General features: G+C 30.8%; 1 protein-coding gene across 1 annotated transcript in view; it reads right to left on the minus strand.

Moving 5' to 3' along the window:
• Positions 1-10,250, minus strand: part of LOC141300277 (RNA-binding Raly-like protein) — an 88,325-nt gene extending 78,075 nt beyond the window's left edge. The window contains exon 1 of the mRNA XM_073830597.1: positions 9,971-10,250. Within this exon, the coding sequence (XP_073686698.1) occupies positions 9,971-10,250 (280 nt within the window). The remainder of the gene's footprint in view (positions 1-9,970) is intronic.
• Between the last annotated feature and the right edge of the window lie 12,205 nt (positions 10,251-22,455).

Below are 22,455 nucleotides of genomic sequence, written 5' to 3' on the forward strand. Positions count from 1 at the left end.
ATATATATATTATATATATAAATATATATATATATATATATATATATATATATATATTATATATTTTTTTTTTTTTTTTGGAGTGCAAAAACATACAACATGGTAAACGACAAAAAAACAACAACAACAACAACAACAAAAAAATACCAACAACAAAAACAGCAATGATAATGAATGAAAATTAGCAAAAATGACAATCTGAATAATAGTAATGCTATAAGTAGTATTGGCATGTTTAGAAATAATAGAAATAACCATAAATAGAAATAATAGGAAGTAACAACAACAATAATAATACTAAAGATAGTGATGATAACGATGATATTTTGTGATGAAAGTAACAGTAATATCAATAATAACAGTAATAATAATAATAACAAACAATACTAAAGATGGTGATGACAATAATATGTTGTGATGATGGTAACAGTAATTATATTAAATAATAAAAAATATGTGTGTATATATATATATATATATATATATACATATATATATATATATATATATATATATATATATATATATTTAATAATTATATATTATTATTTATGTATTTTACAATATTTTTTTCCCCTGTTTAATATATGTTAGAGGAAAAAATAAATAAAATTCAATAACTTGCCTCCAAAAAAACAAAACAAAAAAAAACATATATATATATATATATATATATATATATATATATATATACACACACCACAAAAAATATTTAAAAGAAAAATATGTTTATAATATTTAAAATTAAATATTTATATATATATATATATATATATATATATACACACACACACACACACACCACAAAAAATATTTAAAAGAAAAATATTTTTATAATATTTACAATTAAATATTTATATATATGTATTCATATATATATATATATATATAGTTTTTTTTTTTTTTGATAAAAGTTGATCACTTTTTTCCATTTAAGGTAGGTCTGTATCCTATTGTACTCCACCTCTGAGACTACAACAAACCCGATATTGCTCACACGAGTCAGGCTTACTGATTAATCCACACCTTGCTGCTAATGTGACATTACCGTGATCAATTCATTGACAGCAAGAAACAGCAATTGCTTTGTGGAAATTGTTGGAAAGCTCTGGCTCACACCCAGACGCCTCAATGAAAGTCAGTGCGGGTCTCAGCCTCGCTAATAAAAGATGTCAGTTCAGTAAGATGAGAGCGAGTGTGGATTTAATTGGCAATCAGGAATTTATTTTCCCCTCCGAGTTGAGATTTGCACATCATCTGATAATAATGGCAGAAATAGCTTTCAGCAATACTGACCTTTATCTGACCTTTAAAATGATGAAAATATTTTAGATTCCTCTCAGTGCTGGGGCCGGTAACGCACAGATGGAGTTTCACCTACACGAACGCCACAACGCCAGCAGCTAATATTTTCTGTTTCTTTCAGTGCTGTGTCTGTATGTCTATCTGTCCGTCATTTTCCCATCCGGGTTCCTTCATACACCCACACACACATATGTCCTGCTGAACCAGTCCTTTTCAAATAAGTTGTTTCACTTGACAGCCATCATGCAAGTATGTCTCATATCTACTTAAAAGAATAAGACTGATATCACTAAAATGCTGACTAAATTTAAAGAAATAAAAACTTTAAATTATTAATTAATTCATCCATCCTTCCATCTATCCATCCATCCATCCATCCATAAGCTTAGCCAGCAATTTAGGAAATTTCAAAATTAAATAAAAAAATAGTTAGATAAATGAATGAATGAATAAATACAATGATACCACTTAATTTGTAGTTGTACAAATTATTTAATATACTAAAACATTGAAAAAAGTAAATATTATATGTATACATATGTATACATATGTACATATTATATATATATATAATCATATTGTGTACAATTTAATAGTACAGTTTTGAACTAAATTACATACTAATATCAGTACATACTAGTAAATCAGATATCAGCTAAACTCCTGGCTAGATTTTTATTAAAAATCCATACATTTATTCATTCATTCATTCATTCATTTATGCAGCCTATGGAGTATGGAGGACCAAACCTGAGGGTAAAAAATTATATATATATATATAAAGTATATATAGGTAAATAAATGAGTATACAAATATTAGGAAAATAAATAAATGACTAAAATAAGTGTAGTTCATTTGTAATAAAATTTAATCTGAAATTTATTTATTTATTTATTTATTTTTTCTTTGTATTATTTTCTGTATTCATTTTTTACATTAATCTTTAATTTTTTTTAACTTTTATGTAGTTATTTATTTAAAATACATACATATATATATATATATATATATATATATATATATATATATATATATATATATATTATTTTTTATGTATTTATTTTCAGATTTATTTATTTATTTTTATTTATTTAATTTTTTTACTTATTATTTGTGCCTTTCCATGTCAGAACAACCAGATTTCAGAAACTTTGTCGGCTAATTAAAAAAAATTAATTTGTTTTTTGAAGAAAATAAATAAATAAAATACATAAATAATTGTATAAAATAAAAGTAATACATGCATAATAAAATGTAATTCTGAATTAATTTTTATTACAGTTTTCCTTTATGTACTGTTTTCTGTATTTAATTTAAAACATTCATTCTTTTTTAAAACTTTTATTTACATATTCTTTCATTTATTTTTAATATTTAATTAATTAAGTAATGCATTTATTTATTTATAAATGTATTTATTTCCAGAATTATATATATTTTTAAATGTATTTATTTTTCAGATTTATTTATTTGTTTTTCCCCCCTTTTATTTACTTTTTACTTAATGTATGTGGCTTTCCATGTCAAATCAACCAAATTTCAGAACATTTCTCAGCTAAATATTTTTTATTATTATTATTTTTTTTTTTTTGTTAATATGTTTACTGAAGAAAGATAAGCGTGAAGAAAACCAAAATAGAAAATTATATTATATAATATATATTACAAAGAGTAATCCACTATTTTGTAGAGGGAGCTCAAAATGACAGTTTTCACTTGAGATTGCAAAACTGCAAAATTAAATGTATAATTAATTAATTAATGTAATAGAAGGAAAATAAATAAAGACATAAATAACTTGAAAAGTAAATGTAGTTGATTTGTAATAAATGTACTATTTATTGTACTTATTTATACATTTTTTTTTACTCTTTTTTAAACTTAAAAATTTTATTTACATATTCTTTCATATATTTTTAATATTTTAATAGTTCATTTTGTTTAAATGTATTTATTTATTTTTAAATGTATTTTTATTTTTTACTTAATATATGTGCCTTTCACTGATCTATAACAGAGAACTACATAGATCAGTGGTGCCTTTTCATGTTAACCATCATCAACCAAATTTCAGAACCTTTCTCAGACAGTTTATCTTTTATATATATATATATATATATATATATATAAATATAAGGCAAATAGAAATACAGAAGAAAGCCAAAATATTGAATGTCATATTTACTGAGTAATCCACTATTTTGTAGAGAGGGCTCAAAATGACAATTTTCACTTGAGATTGCAAAATTACAGGGGTAAAAATGACAAGAAAGATGGCAGAATTATTGTTTTATTTTTACACAGAGATTGGTAGGTCTATTAGTACAACTTTGGCAGTCTTTGTTGAATTATATGCCAACGGTGACAGTTCAAAAATGGGAAAAGGCACTTTTCGAGTTTGTTCTTCAACGTTTTCATGGCCATAAGCCAAGAAGTATTAAAGGCATCTTAATATCCTTTTAGATTTAGGTTTTTAGGAAACTTTTTTTGGCATCTTAACTTTTAAGGCCCTATATGGTAAAATATTAAATACAAAGATGGTTGGAGCCCAGTGCACTGTTCAGAAATATGTCTGTGTGTTTATACCTGTGTATATCCGTGCTGCTTATCAGTGCAAAGTGCTCGCTAACATTAATATGTAACATCCTGCAAGGCTCTCTCTCTCTGATGTAGTTGTGCCTCCAAAAGGAGAGTGAGTCGCGTGTTATCGCAGCCAAGCAGAGTGATGTTATCTGCAGCGTTCGACTAGTTTCCATTAGGGAATTACCAGGTAAGGTTGGGGGGGTTTGGAGGGTAGGGGCCGCGGTGCAGACCTGCGGTAATGAAGGAATTCGCCTTCGTTGTTCGGCCAGAGGAGTATATCAGCATTTCTACATTACTCCACACGCTGGGCCTGCACTACGAGGAGATTATGAAAGAGACCGGGATCGTACATCAGCCTCTGTGTGCTGCTGACACAACCCAGAGATAGACCCAAGAAGAATCGCAGCAAAAGCCTTTCAAAACAAGAGACACCTTGCATAGAAACGAGACTGTAGTCTCTGGGTTTGTACTGGCAGAGATTAAATCCAACTGTATCAGGAGGCAAATCACATGAGCTTCGCTGTCTGCACTCCTATTGGTAGTCAACGGATCACATTGATGCTCATTTGCATAAGACTTTATGGAGAACAGGCAACAAGCCTAGTGCATAAATTCTGCTTTCTATTTAATTCTGTTGAACTCCAGTAAGCTGTATTTGAATGAAATACAGACCACGTGTAAGAAATAATACTGTAGGTGTCACATTTTACAAGAAAACAAATTCAATTCAACATGAGATGACATTACAGAAGTAAAATTGCTATAATGGATAATCAATGAGAACTAAAGTGTGTGGTGGATCATTGTTAAATGTCATTTAAAGTGTTTCATGGTTTCCACAAGATATACTAAGCAGCACAACTGTTTTCAACATTGATAATAATCAGAAATGTTTCTTGAGCAACACATTAGCATATTACAATGATTTCTGAAGGATCGTGTGACTGAAAACTCAGCTTTGTATCACAGGAATAAATTACGTTTGAAAGCATATTTAAATAGTAAACCACTGTTTTATATAGTAAAAATATTTAACAATTTTACTGTATTTTTGATCAAATAGACACAGCCCTGGTGAGCATAAAAGATTTCTTCCAAAAACATTCAAAAATCTTACCAATCTCAAAATGTATTAGTAATTTTTTAAAAAGAAATTAAATGTTAATTCATATTCTAGTCACATTTTCATGATTAAACAAACACTACATACATTACATACACTATCAGAAAAATATAAAAAAACTTTTATATTTTTACATTAACAATGTAATCAATATTATATTTATTAAAGCCAAGTATGAATCTTATCAAGTTAGTTTTAAGCATTTTACATTTATTCCAAAATAACATCTAAAGGCAGTAACAATAATTAAGAAAAAAGCTGCAAGCAGCAATTAGGGGGCTAAGCACATCAGTGACAAAATTAGGAGCTAAGCATGGCATCGAGCATCAGACCAACTGTAGAAATTAGACAGAAAATTAAAACCATTTTAAGATGATTATAGTCAAAATGATTGAAAAATCATATACACAACCACTACTAGTATAACTAATAATTTTTGACCAATAATTTTTGGCTCTGTTATCAAATAAACGTGGTGCGTTCTTTGTGAGGTGCGATGGCTCAAGTCATTTTGGCATCATGTCTTAAATTTGTAGTGGCGCTATACAAAAACAGCTTCATTTATCAACATGAAATCTATAACTTTATGCCAGGATGGTCTAAAGATGAGTTAAATTTGGTGAAAATTGGACCAATGGGCTAGGAGGAGTTCGAAAAAGTCACATCTCAAAATAGGGGAAGTTCGGCCGACTATGGCAAAATTGGTATCTATCTTCTCGGCATGACCCAAAGAATATTTTGAGACCAGTTTGTTTACAATAGGCTAATCTAATGAAAAGTTCTAAGCATTTTTTAAAAATTTATTATTAATGGTTAATGAAAGGTTTATCAGTTTTAACCAATAGCTGGCGCTGTTACCAAATTGATATGGCATGGTCAGTGTGAGGTGACAATGGCACATATAAAGTTTGGTGTCAATATGTCAAATCTTTGCAGAGATACAGCCTCATACAGAGTTTGGGATTATTCCATGTGTTAAATGATATCCATTTTGTATATCGACACAAAATCCATACATTTTGGCCAGCATGGTCTGAAGATGATCAGAGTCAAATTTGGTGAAAATTGGATGAATAGTCTAGGAGTAGTTTTCAACGTAAATTAAAATACCAAAATTGGCAAAACTGGTATCTATGTTCTTTGCATGACCCAAAGAATAGAAGGCCAATTTAATTAAATGTAATTTATTATAATTTTTTTTACATTTTCATCATAACTTTTGACTTTTAGTTTTTGGCACTGCCCCACTTTTTGAGCACTGTCAGAGTGTGGTGCCGAAGACACACTTAAAATATAGCATGTTATGCCTAAATTCAAACTGGCCATGATTTAATTTAGTCAAGTTATAAGCAAAAAAAAAATAAAAATTCATATCTCCTGACCAGAAGACCTGCTCCAAAACACACATCAGTTTGTTATAACACACACCAGTTTGGTCTCAATACGCCAAACCGTTGCGGAGATATAGCCCAACATCAATTTTGGGGTGCCCTTTCTTTGAATTTGTTCACATGTTATTCAACTAATTCCCTTTTTTTTATTAGTAATTATGTAACTTTTGCCAGCATGGTCTGAAAATCATCCAATTTTGCCAATTTTGGTAAAAATCAGACAAACTGTCTAGTACTCTTGAACTATTAAAAATAGCAAAACTTGACCAAATTTTAAACATTGGGGTCCAAAGATTCAGAGGAACAAAGAATTTTCCTTCTAGGCCTTACAGTTCAAAAATCATTGGCATAAACATGAGTGCAAATTTGGACAGTTGGTGGCACTAGATGGACTGACTTAAAGACACCAAATTTGCTATGGCGACAGTTCAGACTGCCCTCTATCTGTGTGCCAAATTTCACAACTTTCCTGCAAGTGGTTCTACGGGCTACCATAGACTATTTTTTAAATTCAGTTTAAATAGACACTGTCTTAGACTGATAGTTGGAGGAAGGGAATGGGAAAATGATCGACTGATGTCAGCCAAGTCTGAAATTCCGTGTTTAAAAAATTAAACATTTGATTTCATGTTGACTTTAGCATCTAATAAAAACAGCCTCATTTAGCAGAAATCCCCAGTTGTGGAGCAGTTGCATATGTTTACAGCCTGACCTCCAGCTAAATTTTATCTTAGCGGGTCCTCTGTGGCCATTTCTAATGAGGGTCCCCTGGCTATATTTTGCATTATGTATAAAATGTTTTCCACATGCAAAAATACCATGTAAAGCAGGTCAATGGTATAATGAGGATGGAGAGAAGTTTAAGTAATGTGTCAGGCCGCCTGTTTTAATAGCGCTGCTCCCAGGAGGTTACAAATATGTGAGTGTTATAGCAGAATTTTATAGTCATTTGACAATGAACGTCCACTGGCTATTGATTAAACACACAATGCTGCACACGCTGTAATAGATCGAAGTTAGACATGCTGCTCAAACGAGCTCAGAAATCAAACTCAGAAACAAATGGAAACAAAATGATGAAAAGTGAAAAGTGAAGTGTGTAATGCCTGTGCCAATGAACACAAAGGCACAAATAATGATTTTGTTTCTCTCCCTGTTTGCCATTGGTTTGGAAAACAGACAGCACCGCCCCCAACACTCACACCATTGGTTGAGCCAATCTGGTGGTTTCTTGCTAATTGTAATCATGCAAGCATCTCCTATCTACTTTGTATATTTTATTATTCATTCATTCCAGTCTTTTACAATTGAAAAATTAAAACATTTATTTTAACACAGCAAGATCACATTTATTCATTTATTTATTTAGGTATTTTTATCACAGCAAGATCACATTATTTTTATTTATTTACGTATTCATTAATTCAAGTTTTTCACAATGGAAACAAATACATGAAAACGGTGGTGTTTTTAAATCTTTAAAATCAATTTCATTCATTCATTCATTCATTTATTCATTCATTCATTTATTCACTTCAGTTTTTCACAATAAATAAACAAATAAATGAGGTGTTTTTAAAACAGCAAGATCACATTATTTTTATTTATTTACTCATTCATTCACAATAAATAAATAAAAACAAACAAATAAATAAACAAATAAATTAAATTAAATTAAATCTAATTCCGTAATTTATTTATTTATTAATTTAATTTGTATAATTGATAACCAAACAAATGAACAAATACATAAAATAGTGGTGTTTTTAAAACTGTAAGATCAAATTCATTCATTCATTCACTTCAGTCTTACACAATAAATAAATAAATCAATGAGGCATTTTTAAAACATTCATTCATTTCAGTTTTTTCAATGAAAATGGAAATACCCAAACAAATAAACAAATGTTTGTTTAAAAAAAACTGAGATCAAATTCATTCATTCACTTCAATCTTTCACAATAAATAAATAAATGTTGTGTTTTTAAAACGGCAAGATCTAATTTAGTAATTAATAAATTAATTGATTGATTTATTCATTCATTGATTCATTCATTCATTTCTGTTTTTCACAATAGAAAAAAATTAAATAAACAACCAAATAAATAAATAAACAAATACATCAAAATGGTGTTTTAAAACTGTAGATTAAATTCATTCATTCATTCATTCATTCATTCATTCATTCATTCATTCATTCACTTTAGTCTTAACAGTAAATAAATAATAAGGCATTTGTAAAACAGCAAGATCACATTACTTTTATTTATTTACTCACTCATTCACAATAAAAAATGTGGTGTTTTTAAAACATAAATTAAAATTAATTAATGTTTTAAAAACTAATTAAATAAAATCATTCATTCATTCATTTATTCATTTCATTCATTTCAATTTTATACAATGAAAAAACCCAAACAACTAAACTAATTCATTAATTCATTCATTCACCTCAGACTTTCGCAATGAATAAATATATAAATAAATAAGGTGTTTTTAAAACTGCCAGATCTAATTTAGTAATTCATAAATAAATTAATTTATTCATTCATTAATTTACTTACTTCAGTCTTTTACAATAAAAAAATAAACAATAAAAAAACCACATTAATTTTTTACTTATTCATTCACAATAAATAAATCAATCAATAAATAAATGTGGTGTTTTTAAAACAGCAAGATCTATTTAGTAATTCATTTCATTCATTTCACTCACTCACTCACTCACTCACTCACTCACTCACTCACTCACTCACTCATTTCAGTTTTTCACAATGGAAAAAATAAATAACCAAACAAATAAATAAATACATAAAAATAGTGGTGTTTTTAAAACTGTAAGATCAAATTCATTCATTTATTCACTTCAGTTTTTCAAAAATAAATAAATAAATAGAGCAAACAAACAAACAACCAACCAAACACATTAAGCTTGTAGAGAAAAGGTATTTTAACATTAAATAAAAATGTACACACTTTGTCTTTAAACTTCTTGTTCCACTGCCATTTCTTATAAATAAATGCATTTCCAAAGATCAAATAAATGTATTTACTTATTTCAGTCTTTCACAACAAACAAACAAACAAACACAAAAACAACCAACCAGCCAACCAACCAAATATGATTTTTCGGTAGGCCTATTAAAACAGCACAAGGCCACAGTGTTTCCAGGGAAATCAAACTACAAATGGTTTACTTCTAGCTGTCTCTGCACATTAAGCTTGCAGTGAATACATATTTTAGCATCAAAAAAATTTCACACTTCATCTATAAATCTCTTGTTCCACTGCCATGTTCTCAAGTATCTTTACAGTAAAGCCCCAAATAAAGGCAATGTCATTTTTACGCCACCACAATGACATGTAGCACAACGCTCGTCTCTCCCACCGACTGTCAAAACACTAAAAAACACTTTGCATGTCCAAGAATCACAAAGCGAAATCAAACGCGCTCTGGAATCCGCCTCAGGCAACGTGGGCCCCTGTGAACGTCTGTCAGTCCGGCAGAGCCGAGCAAAAACAGCGGTTTTGTTGAGCACAGCTTTAGTAAAGCAGAAAGGAACTCACCCAGCGGCTGTCCTGCGATGATCCTGGCGTTCTCGCCTGCCACGGCCGCCCGTGCGTTCCTTTCACTCATGTACTGGACGAAAGCGTAACCCTTGTGCACCGAACAGCCCACGATCTTGCCGTACTTGGCGAAGATGACCTCGATGTCGGTTTTCTTCACGATGGCCGTGTTGAGGTTGCCGATAAAGACCCGTGAGTTGAGGGAGCGTGGGTCGTTCTTGTTCGTGACATTGCTGGTCTGACTCTTCCCGGTCATTCTTCTCCTGTAAAGCAGAGACATGATGGGAACGACATCAACTACACCTGATACAGCGAATGTTTGTGTTTGTGTGTGTGTGGCATTTGAAGGCTGTTTCATTGTGGAAAGTTTGAAATGTTTCATAAAATAGATTAATCTCCAGTTGAGGTCAAAAGTTTACAAAATGTTAATTATTTTATCAAAATAATAACTGAATTTATAGAAATGACCCTGTTACTAATACTGCATTGTTACCGGAATGATCCACAGCTGTTTTTTTGTTTAGTGATAGTTGTTCATGAGTCCCTTCATTGTCCTGAACAGTTAAACTGCCAGCTGTTCTTCAGAAAAGTCCTTCAGATTTTTGTGTATTTGAACCATTTCCAACAATGACTGTATGATTTTGAGATCCATCTTTTCACACTGAGGACAACTGAGAGACTCTTATGCAACTATTACAGAAGGTTCAAACGCTCACTGATGCTTCAGAAGAAAAACACAATGCATTAAGCTGGGGGTGAAAACTTTTGAATTTGCTAAATTTAACTTATTTTGTCTTCTGGGAAACATGTAAGTACCTTCTGTAGCATCTGAAGGGCAGTACTAAATGAAAACAATATGATACTTAGGTAAAATAAGAAAAATGTACACATCTTCATTCTGTTCAAAAGTTTTCACCCCCGGATCTTAATGCATCGTTTTTCCTACTAGAGCATTAGTAAGTGTTTGACCCTTCTGTAAAAGTTGTATATGAGTCCCTCAGTTGTCCTCAGTGTGAAAAGATGGATCTCAAAATCATACAGTCATTGTTGGAAAGGGTTCAAATGCACAAAATATCTGAAAGATTTTCTGAAGAACAGCTGGCAGTTTAACTGTTCAGGACAAACAAGGGACTAGGGGAAGTATCAACTATCACTTAACCAAAAAAAAAAAATAGCGGTGAATCATTCAAGTGACAACACATACATATTCAGAATCAAGTGTATGTAAACTTTTAAACAGGGTAATTTTTACAAATCCAGCTATTATTTTCTCTTGTGTATTATGTGTGTAAATGTCTTCTATGTGAAATATCTTATTTAGGTCAGTACTAAATAAAAACATAACATGCATTTTGTATGACCCCTCTTATTTTGGTAAAATAATTAACATTCTGCAGATTCTACAAGGTGCATGTAAACTTTTGACCTGAATTCTACTTTGAGCATCTTTGTAAATGATATCTTTTGGTTCAGGAACCACATTTCTTTCAAACAATGCACTGGTATGTGATTAATTTTAAGGGCTTGAAAAACACTCTTGACATTTCCCTATGATTTGGGTAAACATGAAATCAAAATCCATCCTATTTAATAATACATAATAAACCTTTCTGGTCTTATTGTGAAAGATTCATCAGTGCACATTATTGCAAAGACTTTGTAGTCTGTGTTCTTAAAATGACATTGTCAGCTCTTATTTTTCAGCAACTTCTCTTGAACTACCTCTGATATACACTAGAAACCACTTTCATGTTCCAATCACATCCAGATTATAGTGCAAAATCAAGTACCGCTCAACATTTAACAGTTGTTGTAAACTCTGTTACACTCAGACTCCAAACTTTTGGTTTATTTTTAGAAAAGTTCAAGAACAACAAAGGATGTTGAGGATCTATCACTTGGCTCAATGATTTTGTTTAGAGCTCATGCATGATGGAAAATGGAAATAATGTATCTAGATGACAGAAAAGTATAATGAACAGAAGATTCCTAAAGTTTTCAAAAGTACTCTATCCATGAAATTGCTTTCTCCAGTGGAAAAGTCATCTCATCTGAATTAGAAGAGAAATATACACAGATCAAGCATCATTTATGAACAAAAATAGTCAAAAACAAATACGTTGGTGGATTTTGATGTGAGAGGACAACCGGAGATGGGCTTTTTCACTGGAGGAAGCGTTATTATGGATTTAAGACTCTTATTTTGACCAGAAGTGATGGTTTAAAGTTAAAAATGTCTTAATGATGGATTTGTTTCTTAGAAACACACAACTTTTTGCTTTATTTATTTATGATGTTTGGAGATCATGTACTGTATGATGGAAAATGGAGATCTACAGTAGATGACAAAAAGGTTTTATGATCTGGTGCAAAGATGCAATAAACATTCCTAAACTGTTCAAAAGTACTCAATCCATAAAATTGCTTTCTCCAGTGGAAATTAGGAGAGAAATACACACAGATCAAGCATCATGTATGAGCAAAAAACAGTCAAAAACAAATATGTTGGTGGATTTTGATGTGAGAGGACAACAGGAGATGGGCTTTTTCACTGGTGGGAGCGTTATTTTGGATTAAAGACTTGTATTTGGACCAGAAGTGATGGTTTAAAGTTCAAAACGTCTTAATGATGGCTTTGTTTCTTTGAAACACACAGCATTTTGCTTTACAAAACACTAAATGATGGACTGGAGTGGTGTGGATTATTGATATATTTTTATCAGCTGTTTAGATTCCTAATCTGATTGCACCCATTCACTGCAAATGATCCATTTGTGAACAAGAGATGCTAAATTTCTCCAAATCTGTTCCCATGAAGAAACAAACTCATCTTAGATAGCCTGAGGGTGAGTACATTTTCAGAATATTTTCATTTTTAGGTGAACTATTCATGTCAAATATTACATTTATCCACCGAAAAGTGGAACAAACTTCCAACAAACTCTTTTAAAGCACTTGCAGGGTGTTCTACGTCCCTGACTCAACCTTCACATTTTACCATCATAAAGATTTCAGGATAAGATGCTGTATTGTTTCCTTATCATGATAAAAGAACAGCTATTGGAGCGATAACAATAATTACACTGCTGTTTTATGGTATATAGCCTACAGACTTGTTCCTACTGATTCTTTGAAAAGATAGTGTCGGTGACAGCACAGGCGATTTCCACATCCAGGCCGCCCAGCACACTCAATATGTGAGAATATGAGTGAGCGCTGGTGTGTGTACGTGAGAGGTGCATGTGTTTATTTGTGTTTGTGTCTATAAACGTGCGAGAATATGAGCAATCTCGGCGAGCACGCTGGTGTGAAGGCGAGAAAGCAAGCGGCGCGGCTGAGAGAGAGTAAATGAAGGCCTCAGGTTTATGCAGTCTCCGTATTACTCAGAGAACACACAGTCAGTCAGTCTTCACATCAGAGAACAGCAGCGAGATCCTCCCATTGGGTGTCATCCAACTCCCCTTCCCGCACACACACTCACACACACATTCAGAGACAGTGACTGCTATTGTCTGAGACAGAGATGCATTATGTTCTGTCTCTCACGCTGTCAACGACCTACTCTCACAAGACAGCAAGAATGAACACGCAGCTCCACGGAGACACTAGCGAGACAGTGTGTCTGACCGAATACGACACGTTAAGTCGCCCAAATATATACTTGGTGTTTATTGAGCAGCACGAGCGTTGAGTTTCATTGATGATGGGTTGTTCACACTTAATGTACTGTTGGTCACTAGTAATCCTATTTATAGATGCCATATTGTTATTGGTGGGTTCCGCAACCATATCTTTCTAAAATCTGATTTATTGTTGGTAAAAACAGATAAAAATGAACATGAAAAAGTGTTTATGCAAGTAAAAAAGGCTTCACTGCTGCAAATGATCTATTTTTGCACTATAAAGCTATTTATCATCGCAATCTTTTGCAGTAAACAGTAGATACTCATTGAAGCATATTTCCTCCACTAAAAAACAAAATGTTAATTGCAACTTTTATCTCACAATTCTGAATTTTTTTCTCACAATTACAAGTTTACATCTCGAATTTCTGACTTTATTCTCAGAATTTCATGATATACATTTGCAATTTAGATTTTTTTTCAGAATTGCATGATATAAACTCACAACTTTCTCACAATTGCAAGTTTACATCTCAAATTTCTGACTTTATTCTCAGAATTGTATGATATAAATTTGCAATTTAGACTTTTCTCAGAATTGCATGATATAAACCCACAACTTTTTCTTGCAATTGTGAGTTTACATCTTGAATTCTGACTTTATTCTCAGAATTTCATGATACAAATTTGCAATTCAGACTTTTTTCTCAGAATCGATAATAAAAATCTGCAACTTTTTCTCGCAATTGTGATTTATATCTCAAATTTCTTACTTTATTCTCAGAATTTCATGATATAAATTCACAGTTCACATATTTCTCAGAATTGAATGATATAAACTCGCAACTTTCTCACAATTGCAAGTTTACAACTTGATTGTTCTGACCTTATTGTCAGAATTTCATGATATAAATTCACAATTCAGACTTTTTTCTCAGAATTGCATGATATACACTTGCACTCTGTACACAGAGTTTAACGTTCAAATTCACAGAGACTGTGATCCTGTTTGCTCCCAATATTTTACAAAGGCGCAACATTTCGTTGTTATTGTGAGTGCACGTAAATAAACGTAGAGTCTTTACAGATTCGATGTACTATATTAGCACATAGACCAGCAGTTAACGATTTGTCCGTCACAGACTGCTTGCATTTTCCGGCGACTAAGTCACTAATACAATTTTGGTCGACCAAGCCTCTTTTTGTTGACTAACAGTTAGTCAACAATTTGTGAGCAGCCCTAGAAATGTCATTATTTTTGACACCAGTGTCAGTATCACAAAAAAGTAATACTAGGTTAAAAAAGACAAGTAAACAGTCAGTTACTAAATAAGAATAAGAAACTAATCACAAGCAATGAACTACAAACTAAAAACTACAGTAGAACAATTAAATAAGAAAGTCTACATACATTGCAAAAAGTAATGAAATGTATAAAAACATTGTAAATTCAATATACATTTCTTCTTATTAAAGTTACAAAAGTGATTTAGTCAGAAGCAGTGAATATTTTCTCCTTTTTGTTGTTTGAGTAATAGGAATGACAGACAGCAGGAATATTAGACTGCTATCACTTTAAGAGCTACCTGAATCCTATATACTGTTACACATGTTTTCTTTCTCAGCTGTTTGCTTTCGCTTAAGACCTAAATTACTGTGTTTTTGAGGATATTTGTAAACACAGGCATTTTGACACATAAAACTGTGTGTATTTAACCATTCAAGACACGAATGTACTATATTACCACATAGACCAGCCGTTAGAGATCTGACCATCACGGACTGCGTGACTTCACCACTTCCTGTGGAATTTTTTTACTGCGACTAAGCGACTAATAAAATTTTGGTCAACCAAGCCTCTTGCCAGCCCTAAAAATGTTCTGAATTCTTGTCACTTGTGTCAATATCACAAAAAACTAATACTGTACTTGGTTAAGAACAAATTAAAATCACTGAAGACAAGTAAACAGTCAGCAAGTTAGACTGCTATCACTTTAAGAGCTACCTGAATCCTATATACTGTTACACATGTTTTCTTTCTCAGCTGTTTGCTTTTACTTTAGTCCTAAATTACTGTGTTTTTGAGGATATTTGCAAACACAGGCATTTTGACACATACAACTGTGTGTATGTAACCATTCAAGGTCTATAAAGTGGCAAAAACAATTCCATCAAATACTCCCATGCTCTATGAACACCATCTTAACATGCATCTTCATCTTTGCGTACAGCAAAATGAATTCTCTTTCGCTGCTGATTGCGATTTAACAGCTACAATCAATTGTTTTTAAACAGCAATGTTTAAAAACCCTGCAAACGGTACATTTTCGTGACCACGTGGCACAGAAACATCATGTACTGTAACAAAAGATAGTACAAGAAGATACAAATTTCTACCAGTTATTCGTCCACTGGTAAATTGCCCACCCCTAGTTGTACCCTAGCTATAGATTGTGGTCTGAGTAGCTGTTCTTAGATTTTAAGACAATCAGGTTCATCAAAATGCTAAATAGCACATTCCTGATAACAATTTTTTTATGCATAACCGTTATTAAAGGAAATACTGAAGTAGTAACCCAGAAATTAAGCGCAACACACGCTGTTGCTCTGCTTTCAAGTTCGGTGTGAAACAGGAAAACTCAAAGAACTCAACAAAAATCGTGTCACATCAAGGTTGTATCTGATCAGCCGACGACACTAGTATTTTGTGTCGATGTCTTCAAATGCCTGTTAGAATTTAAAGCTCTCTAATGTCACTGAGAAATGAAGATTAGATTTATTTATCTTGGGGACCAAATGCTTGAATAATGGATCCAATACTCTGTAAATAGGATTAGTTGCCAAGGTTACCTGCATTCTGGGAATGCTGCTGGCTGAAGGCTCACACATTCAAACACGCGCCGACACGCTCGCAGACACACTCGCGCTCTCGTGTGTGCAGTCATTCATGAAAACAGAAATTGGAATAGTGAAATATGCCCTCTTGTAATTTCCCAAGCCACAACGTGGCCACAAGATCATGCCATAAAAACAGCAAAAAGAACTCTTTTATACTGGACAGGGATCATTTCGGTGAAAAAACTTACACTGCCTGTACAGTACATGAATCTTTTTCTCCTACTTCGTCATTTTCACTTCTGCCCACAGAAAGAAAAAATACAATTATTCTTGTTTCTCCCAAACAGAAATGAGTTTAAGTGGACAGCAAAACTCAACTTTAGAGTCTCAACCATAGATCTTAACCTTGAGGTCATGAATTGTGATCCCATGTGGGTTTTGCTCACCAAAACACCAATTACATCTCATTTCTAAAATGTATTCAGAGAAAAATACCTTGGGTATCTCACATGTGATTTTCATAGCAGATCTCAACAATGTTTCAACATTTTGTCAAATATTATTACAATTTCAAATAACTTTTTTTTGGTTAAAATATATTTTAAATTGTAATTCATTCCTGTGACGCAAAGCTGAATTTTCTGCATCACTACTCCAGTCTTCAGTGTCACATGATCCTTTAGAAATCATTCTAACATACTGATTTGCTGCTCATCATTTGATGATGATGATAACAATAATAGTTTATTAAGTTATTTTTTGATTCCAATTAATAATAACAATAATACTTATTATTGTTATAACTTTTTATTATATTACAATTATATTTAATAATAAACGACTAGTCATTGCAGATGGTGTGAGTTTTGTTTTTGTTTTTGTTTTTTGGTAAATTACTGTTTTTGTATTTCAATGAAAAAAACTGTTTTAAATATTATTAAGGTGTAATTAGATTTGTTTATTTACAATATTTAAAAGTAATAGTATTACAATAATAATTTTATAAATAAATAAATAGATTTTTATTAAATCAATAAACAATATATTTTTAAATAAAATGTAGTTTTTTAATCAAATTTTAAACAACAACAGCAATAATAATAATAATAATAATGCACATTTGACTTTTACTACATTTTTATAACATTATTAACTTTTTTATAATAAATAAGTCTTTGCAGATGATGAGGTTTTTGTTTTTGTTGGTGTTAAAATATCTTTTTTGTATTTTTTAAATTTAAAATAACAATGTTTTAAATATTTTAAGATGTTATTAGATTTATTTACAGTATTTAAATAACAACATTATTAATAACAATAATAGTAGTTTACAAATAAATAAATAAATAAATAAATACATAGTATTTTTATAAAATCAATAAATAATTATTTAAATAAAATTTAGTTGTATGGTATCAAATTTAAAACAAAAACAACAACAACAACAACAGCAATAAAAAAAAATAATGCACATTTTAAAAAAATAAATAACTTTTTATAACATTATTAACAATTTAAAAATGAATAAATAAATACGTCTTTGTTCTTAAATATTTGAGTTATTATTATTAGTTGTATTTATTTTACAACAGTTAAAATAGCAATATTATTAATAACAAAAAAATTGTTTATAAATTAATAAGTAAATAAACAAACATGATTTTTATAAAATCCATAAATAATCATTTTAAAATACAATTAGTAAAATATAAAAAGTTTTATGGAATAAAATGTAAAACAACAGCAATAATAATAATAATATTAATAATAATAATAATAATAATAATAATAATAATAATAATAACAACACACTTTTTATTCTTTAAAAAAAATAATAAATCTTGGAGTTAGTGCAGGTGGTTTATGGTTGGATGTCTTTACAATATAAAATTACTTCTTGGTTTTTATAGAATCATGGAACAAAAAAATCCCAAAAAATGAGATTTGATGAGCAAAAGATGATGGAATGATTAAAAATAATAACAATTAAAAAGTTCAGCTTTTCCTTATTTAAAGCTATTGCACAGCTTCGGAAAACTTGGAATATAGCGCACAACTCAGTTGGGACACTTTTATGGCACTTTCATGGTGCTTTTTCTGAAGCTTGACGAGTTCCCATTTATTTATTTTTTCATTGTGTGGAGAATTAAGCTATATATTTACTCTGCCGCTCCACGAAGGACATAGTCATACAGGTTCGGAAGGACAAGAGGGCAAAGAAACGATGACAGGGTTTTAATTTGGGCCTGCACTATTTCTCGAGGTCTCCTGCGCTGTGAAACCCTTGAGCAGTACCATTCCCCTTTGGGTACGTAGCTCTTGGGGGTTTCACGGACGATAAACTGCGGCCGAATCCGAAAAAGCAGTTTGACAGAGAACAAGCGCTGTAATAAACAATAGCAAATATACCACCTCTGTAGCACCTGTCCCCTTAAGAACATTCCCGTGACTGATGTCCAGGCCCAATTACAGTGCCGTGAGGTTAGCGCTTTTACACCACCTCCATCTTACAGAAGGACAGAGGCCTCCTCTCTCTCTCCCTCCTCCTCCGGTCAGCAAATCAGCAGCCTGTTATTTAGAGGCTCTGCACTGGCACCCGTATTGATGATACTGGACAGGGAGGCGAGAACATTCGCAAATCAGCAAAGATGTGTTAAATTGCCCCTCTTATCAGATAAATCTCTTGTGCGCCGCGTTTGTAGAAGATCGTCCAGCATCTGTCAGCTGATCTCTCGCTGGCCCGTGTTTTACGGCAGCTGCTTGCGGGATTCTCAATTGTCCGCACGTTATTCTCGTTTCATGGTGGATCTGATCACACATCTGCACCAAACGAATACAGGCTAAAGGGTGAATTCACTAAGCCTCTTATTTACCACCTTATTCACTAACCACACGCAATCCGGTGGAGCCGGTCACCATCTGCGCTGATGTGATGCAGTGCTGTGGCTCTGTAAATTTAACATATTTAGTGCATGGAAATGGATTGTGCCATCAAGGTGCTGTTGGTTTCAGGTGTAAGTTAAATACATTTACTTGTTGTGTTATTTATTGAAAGACTCTTGAATGTTTTAAGCTTCATGCAGCACATGCTGAAAAATACATTACAACATTTTGTCAAGATGCTCTTTTTTATACAGTAAAAAATTCACGATGATCATGTTCTAATAAATAACTAAATAAACAATAACATATTTAATAATAAATAAGTCTTTGCAGATGCAATTTTTAAAAAAAATATACTAAAATAATACTACAAATTAAAAATAACAATATTTTAAGTAATTAGTGCAATTATTTATTTACAATCTGTAAAATGACATTATTATAATTATTATAATAATTATTAAATACATTACATTTTAGAGAATAAACTGCAGATAGTGTGAGGTTGAATGAATAATAATAATAATAATAATAATAATATATTCCAATTTAAAATAAAAGTGTTTGAAATATTTTAAGTAATTATTTTATTTATTTACAATATGTAAAATTACATTATATTATTATTATTAATAATAATAACAATGATCATTTATAAAAAAAAAAATAATACATAAATAAATAAACACTCATTTTAATAATAAATACCAAGTCTTTGCAGATGGCGTAAGTAATTAGTGGTTTACATATTTACAATATGTAAAATTACATGAATATATAATATTATTATTTGTAGTAATAATAATAATAATAATAAGTAAATAAATAAAATTTCTAATAATAACAAATCTTTGTAAATGGTCTTTTTAAATTAAATAATAATAATAATAATAATAATAATAACAATAATAATAATAATAAGAAGAAGAAGAAGAAGAAGAAGAATTATAATAATAATTTCTTGGAGTCAGCGCATGCTTCATGGTTGTTGTTGTTTTTTTTAAAAATCAATAAAAAATTATTTTTCAATTAAATTTTGATTTATGGATCACATTTAAAAACAAGCAAAAACAACAACAGAAATAATAATAATAATAATAATAATAATAATAATAATAATAATAATAATAATATTCATTTTCTTTAAATAAATAAAAATAAATGAATTAATGAAAAATTAAATCAATATTTCTTGGAGTCAGCGCAGGTGGTTCCTGGTATATAAAAATCAATAAAAAAATCATTTTTTAATAAATTTTTGTTTTATGGAAAACAAAAATTAAAATAAAAGCAACAAATGATAATTTTGTTTTATGGAATTAAATTGAAAACAACATCAACAACATTACTACTACTATTATTATTATTATTATTATTATTATTATTATTATTATAAATATTATTTATTGGCTAATTTAAAACAAACATATAACTGTTATTTATTTATTTATAATTTGTTTGTATATATGAAAATAAAGCATCTTTTAATATATTTGGTCTGGATTTGAACACAAGCTCCTTTGAATTCTGCCCGAAAAACACTCTCTGCCAGAAAAGCACTCCTAAAAAGTAATCCCCCCCCCCTTATCTCGCCAAGGGCACCAAGTGAGCCGGAACTGCGACTGCTGCCCCCTCAAAAAAGATAGGGGTGTGTGTGTGTGTTACTATATAAACCACATACTGCAGGAGCCCTTTACGGTACAGTAGAGTAACAGCACGTCTGGATCTGAGCGCAGGCAGCTCATGAACCAAAAAAGACAAGGATTTAAGTTTAAAAACCTCCACGCACCGTGAGCTCATTAAGAGTCTCAGAATCCCCTCCAATTGACATCCTGTGTGATTTCCAACTCACTGAACGTGTGTGTGGCTCTGCCGAGACCCTGCCGTGCAACGCTAGAGCACTGAGGCAGCAATCAGCCTGAAAAGCCCCTCAATCACACGCAGAGCAGACAGGAGAGACACTCCTACACCTCGTGTGATAGTCCAACACACCGACGACACAGCCAGCACAGCCAGCACAGCCAGCACAGCCACCGGGTTAAAACCAAGTGACTGTTACCCAAACACCCCGGGTGCTTCCTCAAACTTCCTGGCTTTTGAGTCATGATCACACTCTGCCAGGAATACCCATAATGCTGCAGGGTAGAGAGAGAGAGAAGTGAGTGCATGCAAGATTCAGGCATCACTGTGTGAATGATACGTGCTGTTTTGATATCATAGCACAACAAAGACTTCGCTTATGAATATTAATTAGGTTATGCTCAAACATTTTAATAAGATATTTTACTGTTTTTTTAAAGAATCTGTGTGAGGTACTGAGAGAGAGAGAGCTGGTTTTTAGGTTTAAATTGAGTATTTATTAATTAAAAAGTAATAATAATAGTAATAATATTTATTTTTGAAATGTATATGTATACATATATGTATGTTTGTGTTTTATTAAACCTTTTTGTTGAATGGATAACAGCCGTTTTGATGATAATAATAATAATAATAATAATAATGAACATTTTAATAATATCTATATGAAGAATACATTTTAAAAAGTTATATACATGAATATATTAATACAAATATTAGGAATAATTATAATTTATTGAATAAATGAATAATAAATAACCAAATAAATAAATAACTGCATTTTTGTTGAATAGAGAACCACCATTTTGAAATTAAATAAAATGAAATATATTTTATAAGTATTAATAAAAAAAAAATTATAATAAATATTTTAAAAATAACTTAATGAATTATATCTAAATAATAAATAAATAAATAATTTATTAAAGTCAGCGCAGGTGGTTCATGTTTATAAAATCAATAAATAATTTTTAAATAAAATTTAGTTTTTATAGAATCAAATTTAAAACAACAAAACAGCAGCAGCAGCAGCAGAAATAATAATATTATTTTCTTTAAATAAATAAATAAAGATTTCTTGGAGTAAGCACAGGTGGTTCGTTGTTGTTTTTAAAAAAAGTAATAATAATAATAATAATAAATATTTTAACAATAACTATATTATGAATATATATTAATAAAAAAGCTAAGAGTAATTATAATATACTGAATAAATAACAAAATAACTAAATACAAATGAATAAATAACTCACTACCTGAATTAATAAATAACAATAATAA

This window comes from Garra rufa, chromosome 24 (assembly GCF_049309525.1).
Source record: "Garra rufa chromosome 24, GarRuf1.0, whole genome shotgun sequence".
In the NCBI taxonomy this organism is placed as follows: domain Eukaryota; kingdom Metazoa; phylum Chordata; class Actinopteri; order Cypriniformes; family Cyprinidae; genus Garra; species Garra rufa.